This window comes from Capra hircus, chromosome 8 (assembly GCF_001704415.2).
Source record: "Capra hircus breed San Clemente chromosome 8, ASM170441v1, whole genome shotgun sequence".
Classification (NCBI taxonomy): Eukaryota; Metazoa; Chordata; class Mammalia; order Artiodactyla; family Bovidae; genus Capra; species Capra hircus.
Window position 1 is genome coordinate 22,703,667 of NC_030815.1, and position 8,158 is coordinate 22,711,824.

Consider the following 8,158-nt stretch of genomic DNA (forward strand, 5'->3'; position numbering starts at 1 on the left):
TCCCTCTCCAGAAAGAACTCTACACTGTGAGACCTGAAGCAGGCTCTTATAAGAATTGGGCCAAGCTGACACCCAGATCTTAGAATTCCAGACTCTAGAACTGTGAGCAATACATTTCTGCTCTTTACAAACTGCCCAGTCTATGCTATTTTGCTGAAGAAGCCCAAACAGTGAGATCTGGCCTGATGTGTTGTGTCCTCAGAATACCTCTCAGGAGTCTGTAAAATAGCTAAAGGGAGAGACACATCCAACTCAACCCCATTTCCTAGACGTCTAGTCTGGGCCCTATCATTGCTTGAGCTCAGTCCCTATTTATGTACCATCAGTTCACAGTGACTGCAATGATAGGAGAAAGAGCAACACCAACCTCTATTAGATAGATAGGATGTGAGAAGACAAAAATATAGAGATACTTTAAAGACTCCTCATGGTTCTACAAGGGAAGCTATAGTGGAATATTGTGAGAAGCATTTTTCTAAAGATCATTTATAGGAATATTTTATTCAAGTTTGTGTTTTCAATATTTGGAAGGTGTGGTGAGTGGAAGACCCACTGTCCCCTTTTAGTTCAGTTGTTCTCAAGTACTTGTAAGGAGCTGCCTGATCACTCTTTCCTTGTCTCCCTCAGGGAATAAGGAAACACTTTGTCTACACTTATAGATGTTCTCCTCATTAGCCTATGCCTTTGGGAGTCAACCTGAATGCTTCTTTCAAATTGTCTATGATGCTCTGAACTCTGAGTGACAGCTCTCTCTTCCCCAAGCTGAAACTGTGAAGAACCTTGGTTTTCCCCTTGCACACCCACCCAGAGCTCCATTAGGACAAATAGTGAAAAAATGAAAAAATGGTTTTGTGCACTGAACTTGTTTTCTCCTCTCTTAATCATCCAATTATTTCCCAACTTCCTTGCAATATGATTCCCATGAGGATAAGTCCAGGCCATGTAATGTGAGAAGTGCTATTACCCCATCTAGTCCTGGTCCTTGGAAGCATCCCATGTGATCCACCAGACTTTTCTTTTTGCCTTCAAGGAGAATAGACTCAAGTGCTACAGAGAAATTCAGAGTCACATGTTGATGATAGAAAAAACGCAAAACAAGGGGACCCATGTCCTCAACTCACTGCTTGGAGGAGTACAAGCTAGAAGATTCACCTGATCAAGAAGGCCTGCATTGTGCTCTCCAAAAAGGAAAGAAAAGTGTCCATTAGAATAAAATTCCTGACAATTTGCTTTTACCTCTTACAGAGACCAAGCGTTAGGTTAACAGACAAATACCTTTAACAACATACTCCTCTTAAAAATTTTTCCATAAAAAAATAAATTTCATATGTTCAAAATAGCAAATACCCACAAAACACATAAAAAGACCTTTTATATTATGTTATAAAATTGTTTATTAAAGAAAAGAGATTGTGTTATTCTGTCTAAATATTTTAGTAAAATTGTGATTTTCATTTCAGGCATTTTTCACCTTGTAAACAAACAGATGATCACTTTGGAGGCTTAAGCAAACAACAGTCCGATTGAATGGAGAGTGTCACAAGTATAATTTTCATTTTATCTGTTGACTTTTCTTGAGGATTCTTACATGAGGGAAAGGCAATTTTCAATTTCTACTCTGACAACCTCCCAGGCACAGGGGCTGTATTCCTTTCCCTTCAGGTAGAGATGGATTCCTTGGAATACTTCCATACAGCAATTCCCAAATCAGGACAATCCAGAGTCACTTCTTCCAGCTGTTCCAGGCTCTGACCCAGGCTGGAGAGTAGTTTGTCGAGGAGGGTGCTGTTCCAAGCAGCACAGCTGCTCTCCATGGTGAAGAGGTTGAAGATCTGCTGGAGCATCAGTTGGTGATAACAGGTGCCTTGAGTCATCTGGATTGGGGTGATATTCTCTCCTCTCCAAGAAAATGTGAAGTCATGTCTGTGCTCTAGGCATGACTGAGAGGGGATCGTTTTCATCTGTCTTAAATGTATGAAGATTTCTTTGTTATCAAGAAGACAAGCAGGGATGGAGCAGAGCATCACTCCTGCCACTAGCAAATAGATCTTGGCTACACAGAGTCTCCACAGTTTATTGGAAAACTGTTTATAAAATGTGGGAAATTCTGAAAGAGATGCGAATACCAGATCACCTGACCTTCCTCTTGAGAAACCTGTATGCAGGTCAGGAAGCAACAGTTAGAACTGAAGATGGAACAGATTGGTTCCAAACAGGAAAAGGAGTACATCAAGGCTTTATATTGTCACCCTGCTTATTTAACTTATATGCAGAGTACATCATGAGAAACGCTGTGCTGGAGGAAGCACAAGCTGGAATCAAGATTGCCGGGAGAAATATTCATAACCTCAGATTTGCACATGACACCGCCCTAATGGCAGAAAGTGAAGAAGAACTAAAAGTCTCTTGATGAAAGTGAAAGAGGAGAGTGAAAAAGTTGGCTAAGAGCTCAACATTCAGAAAACGAAGATCATGGCATCTGGTCCCATCACTTTATGGCAAATAGATGGGGAAACAGTGGAAACAGTGGCTGACTTTATTGTTGGGGGCTCCAAAATCACTGCAGATGGTGACTGCAGCCATGAAATTAAAAGACGCTTAGTCCTTGGAAGGAAAGTTATGACAAACCTAGACAGCATATTAAAAAGTAGAGATGTTACTTTGTCAACAAAGGTCCATCTAGTCAAGGCTATGGTTTTTCCAGTAGTCATATATGAATGTGAGAGTTGGAGTATAAAGAAAGCTGAGTGCCGAAGAACTGATGCTTTTGAACTGTGGTGTTGGAGAAGACTCTTGAGAGTCCCTTGGACTGCAAGGAGATCCAATTAGTCCATCCGAAAGGAGATCAGTCCTGGGTGTTCATTGGAAGGGCTGGTGTTGAAGCTGAAACTCCAATACTTTGGCCACCTGATGGGAAAGCTGACTCATTTGAAAGGACCTTGATGCTGGGAAAGATTGAGGGCAGGAGTAGAAGGGGACGACAGAGGATGAGATGGTTGGATGGCATCACCGATTCAATGAACATGAGTTTGGGCAGGCTCCGGGAATTGGTGATGGACAGGGAGGGCTGGCATGCTGCGGTTCATGGGATCGCAAAGAGTCAGACACGACTGAACAACTGAACTGAACTGGACTGAACTGAACTGACAGAGTTTCCGTGATTCACTGGAAGGCCAACAGGGGGCGCGCGGACACCACTAATCAATGAGCGAATGGTTTCTTCGCCCGGTCCTGGGAGAGCGTTTCTCTAGGAGGCCGCAAGAGGGCGGAGGATGTCTTCTTATCGGTTTTATTTGGGAGTTTGCAAGTTCTGAGACTTCGTTTCAGCGGGTTTGGCAGCCAGAGAGGAAAGGCGTCGCTGCTTAGAGACCAAGTTGGTGCTCCTTTAATAGTGCACTAAGAAATCTGCCCACTATTCTACTGGAGATCAGTGGAGAAATAACTCCAGAAAGAATGAAGGGATGGAGCCAAAGCAAAAACAATACCCAGCTGTGGATGTGACTGGTGATAGAAGCAAGGTCCGATACTGTAAAGAGCAATATTGCATAGGAATCTGGAATGTTAGATCCATGAATCAAGGCAAATTGGAAGTAGTCAAACAGGAGATGGCAAGAGTGAACGTCAACATTCTAGGAATCACCTAACTAAAATGGACTGGAATGGGTGAATTTAACTCAGATGACCATTATATCTACTACTGCAGACAGGAATCCCTTAGAAGAAATGGAGTAGCCATCATGGTCAATAAAAGAGTCCGAAATGCAGTACTTGGATGCAATCTCAAAAACGTCAGAATGATCTCTGTTTGTTTCCAAGGCAAACCATTCAATATCACAGTAATCCAAGTCTATGCCCCAACCAGTAATGCTGAAGAAGCTGAAGTTGAACGGTACTATGAAGACCTACAAGATCTTTTAGAACTAACATCCAAAAAAGATGTGCTTTTCATTATAGAGGACTGGAATGCAAAAGTAGGAAGTCAAGAAACACCTGGAGTCACAGGCAAATTTGGCCTTGGAATACGGAATGAATCAGGGCAAGACTAATAGCGTTTTGCCAAGAAAGTGCAGTGGTCATAGCCAACACCCTCTTCCAACAACACAAGAGAAGACTCTACACATGGACATCACCAGATGGTCAACACCGAAATCAGATTGATTCTATTCTTTGCAGCCAAAGATGGAGAAGCTCTATACAGTCAACAAAAACAAGACTGGGAGCTGACTGTGGCTCAGATCATGAACTCCTTATTATCAAATTCAGACTTAAATTGAAGAAAGTAGGGGAAACCACTAGACCATTCAGGTATGACCTAAATCATATCCCTTATGATTATACAGTGGAAGTGAGAAATAGATTTAAGGGCCTAGATCTGATAGATAGAGTGCCTGATGAACTATGGAATGAGGTTCGTGGCATTGTACAGGAGACAGGGATCAAGACCATCCTCATGGAAAAGAAATGCAAAAAAGCAAAATGGCTCTTTGGGGAGGCCTTACAAATAGCTGTAGAAAGAAGAGAAGCAAAAAGCAAAGGAGAAAAGGAAAGATATAAGCATCTGAATGCAGAGTTCCAAAGAATAGCAAGGAGAGATAAGAAAGCCTTCTTCAGTGATCAATGCAAAGAGATAGAGGAAAAGAACAGAATGGGAAAGACTAGAGATCTCTTCAAGAAAATTAGAGATACCAAGGGAACATTTCATGCAAAGATAGGCTCGATAAAGGACAGAAATAGTATGGACCTAACAGAAGCAGAAGATATTAAGAAGAGGTGGCAAGAATACACAGAAGAACTGGACAAAAATATCTTCACGACCAAGATAATCATGATGGTGTGATCACTCATCTAGAGCCAGACATCCTGGGATGTGAAGTCAAGTGGGCCTTAAAAAGCATCACTATGAACAAAGCTAGTGGAGGTGATGGCATTCCAGTGGAGCTATTTCAAATCCTGAAAGATGATGCTGTGAAAGTGCTGCACTCAATATGCCAGCAAATTTGGAAAACTCAGCAGTGGCCACAGGACTGGAAAAGGTCAGTTTTCATTCCAATCCCAAAGAAAGGCAATGCCAAAGCATGCTCAAACTACCACACAATGTCACTCATCTCACACGCTAGTAAAGTAATGCTCAAAATTCTCCAAGCCAGTCTTCAGCAATACATGAACCACGAACTCCCTGTTGTTCAAGCTCGTTTTAGAAAAGGCAGAAGAACCAGGGGTCGAATTGCCAACATCCGCTGGATCATCGAAAAAGCAAGAGAGTTCCAGAAAAACATCTATTTCTGCTTTATTGACTATGCCAAAGCCTTTGACTGTGTGGATCACAATGAACTGTGGAAAATTCTGAAAGAGATGCGAATACCAGACCACCTAACCTGCCTCTTGAGAAATCTGTATGCAGGTCAGGAAGCAACAGTTAGAACGGGACATGGAACAACAGACTGGTTCAAAATAGGAAAAGGAGTCCGTCAAGGCTGTATGTTGTCACCCTGCTTATTTAACTTCTATGGAGAGTACATCATGAGAAACGCTGGACTGGAAGAAACACAAGCTGGAATCAAGATTGTGGGGAGAAATATCAATAACCTCAGATATGCAGATGACACCACCCTTATGGAAGAAAGTGAAGAAGAACTAAGAGCCTCTTGAAAGTGAAAGAGGAGAGTTAAAAGTTGGCTTAAAGCTCAACATTCAGAAAACGAAGATCATGGCATCTGGTCCCATCACTTCATGGTAAATAGATGGGGAAACAGTGGAAACAGTGTCAGACTTTATTTTTGGGGGCTCCAAAATCACTGCAGATGGTGATTTCAGCCATGAAATTAAAAGAAGCATACTCCTTGTAAGGAAAGTTGTGATTGACCTAGACAGCATATTAAAAAGTAGAGATGTTACTTTGTCAACAAAGGTCCATCTAGTCAAGGCTATGGTTTCTCCAGTGGTCATGTATGGATGTAAGAGCTGGACTATAAAGAAAGCTGAGTGCTGAAGAATTGATGCTTCTGAACTGTGGTGTTGGAGAAGACTCTTGCGAGTCCCTTGGACTACAAGGAGAGCCAATCAGTCCATCCTAAAGGAGATCAGCCCTAGGTGTTCACTGAAGGACTGATGTTGAAGCTGAAACTCCAATACTTTGCCCACCTGATGAGAAAAGCTGACTCATTTGAAAGGACGCTGATGCTGGGAAAGAGTGAGGGCAGGAGGAGAAGGGGACCACAGAGGATGAGACGGTTGGATGGCATCACCGACTCAATGGACATGAGTTTGGTTGGACTCTGGGAGTTGGTGATGGATAGGGAGGCCTGGCATCCTGCAGTCCATGGGGTCGCAAAGAGTCAGAGACGACTGAGTGACTGAACTGAGCTGAACTGATGACCCAGTAACTGTCATAAATAATTAATTTCAGTTTACAAAATCCCTTTTTCTCTCATTTCTTTCAACCAAGGGTCTTCCCTTGTGGATCAGACAGTAAAGAATCTGCCTGAAATGCAGATTCCAGATTCCATCCTTGGTTGGGAAGATCCCCTGGAAATGGCAACAGACTCCAGTAGTCTTGCCTGGAGAATCCCATGGACAGAGGAGCCTAGTGGGCTATAGTCTATGGGGTCCCAAAAGATTTGGACTTGACCTAGCAACTAAACATAAAACAGTAAAAAATTCAAGAAGTTCACCTTGATAATATTTAATAAATAAATTACAAATGTAATGAAATAAAAATGTGACTGTATTTGTTAAATTTTAATACAATATAAACAAAAATATTTTATATAGAAAAATAAATAGGAGGAGAACAAAGAATAAATATAACAAAATGAATAAGCAAACAAACAATAAAATCAGGGCAGTCTTCACTTCGGGACTGATGCACCTGCAGCCAAGAAAATTTGTATATATTCATCTACTACTGACAAAGCATTGGCTGAAGTAATTCAATCAATTTGGTGGGTAAAGTAGAAATCAGAGTCTTCTGAAATGGCCACAGATGAGTGTGCAAAGATGATGGGGCGTCTGAATCAGTGAGAGTCATGTCAAGGTGACTTCACATCTCCATCCATCATTCTTAGCCTTTCTTGCAAGCTGGTTGATGAAGACAAGGATCTCATGATTTCCACTCTGACGGTTTCCCAGGCGCAGTCGCTGTATCCCTTCTCTTGCAGGTAGAAATGGATGCCCTGGAAGTACCTCTTCACGGCCAGGGTGGGGCCTGTCCTTCCCAGGGCAGAGTCTTCCTCTCCCATATCCTGCCCCAGGCAGGCATCCAGGTCGACAAGCTGGTCCAGGAGTCCATTGCGGAGCTGCTTCAGGAGGGTGGTGTTCCAGGCAGCAGAGGAGTGCTCTGGGTGGAAGAGGTTGAAGCTCTGCTGGAGCATCTCATGGAGCACAGAGAGGGCCTGGGCCTCCTGGAGCTGGCCGCCTTCCACCATCTCCTGGGGGAAAGCGAAGTCTTTTCTGTCCTGCAGACACAAGTGAGGGGAGAGTCTTCTCATTTTGTCCAGGAGCCTGAGGTTCTTCCTGCCAACCAGCATGTGTTTCTGAGACAGGTCACAGCCCAGGGATCCTCCCGGGCCGTAGCTGACCAGCACCAGGGCCATGAGCAGAGAGAGCACAAAGGCCATGGGGAAGATGAGGCTGCTGCTGGGCTGGCTGAGACGGTGTCTGGTGGAACCTTGAGGTAGGTTCTCTGATGCCAGGCTTTCTAAGCGAGGCTATTAAATAGGGAACATGGTAGTTTTCATTTTCTAGTCATTTCTATGCACTTTTACTTCCTTTTTTGATTTTCATTTATGTATTCTGAATATGGTCAAAGAAATTGTCATCAGTCTAAACTATTAATTTTATCTATTTCCCAATAACTTCAAATGTACCCATCCAAATGGATATTTTTCAATCAAATGAGAAAGGTCTTTGTCAGACATCAGAAATGATGTAGGTTTCTAAGTACAAACATTACCACTCTTTCTCCTTCATGTGTAAATGTAGCTCTTCTCTGTTCTATGAACACATTTTTGGCCCTGATCCTAGGCTCAATTTCTGTTTCTTCCTTTACTTAGGAAGGCAGGCTCTGTATTTATCAGGGATTTACCAGGTCACTCTAGCAAATAAACTGTTTGAAACAAAGGATGGGTTTTCTTTAGTGTCTGATTTAGAGAAGAGGCTG

The 8,158-nt window shown here is 42.7% G+C and overlaps 1 protein-coding gene across 1 annotated transcript; it reads right to left on the minus strand.

Moving 5' to 3' along the window:
• On the minus strand, positions 7,029–7,715 carry LOC108636612 (interferon omega-1-like). Its single transcript, XM_018052797.1, has one exon. The coding sequence runs from the start codon at positions 7,614–7,616 to the stop codon at positions 7,029–7,031; it is 588 nt and encodes a 195-aa protein (XP_017908286.1). The 5' UTR covers positions 7,617–7,715.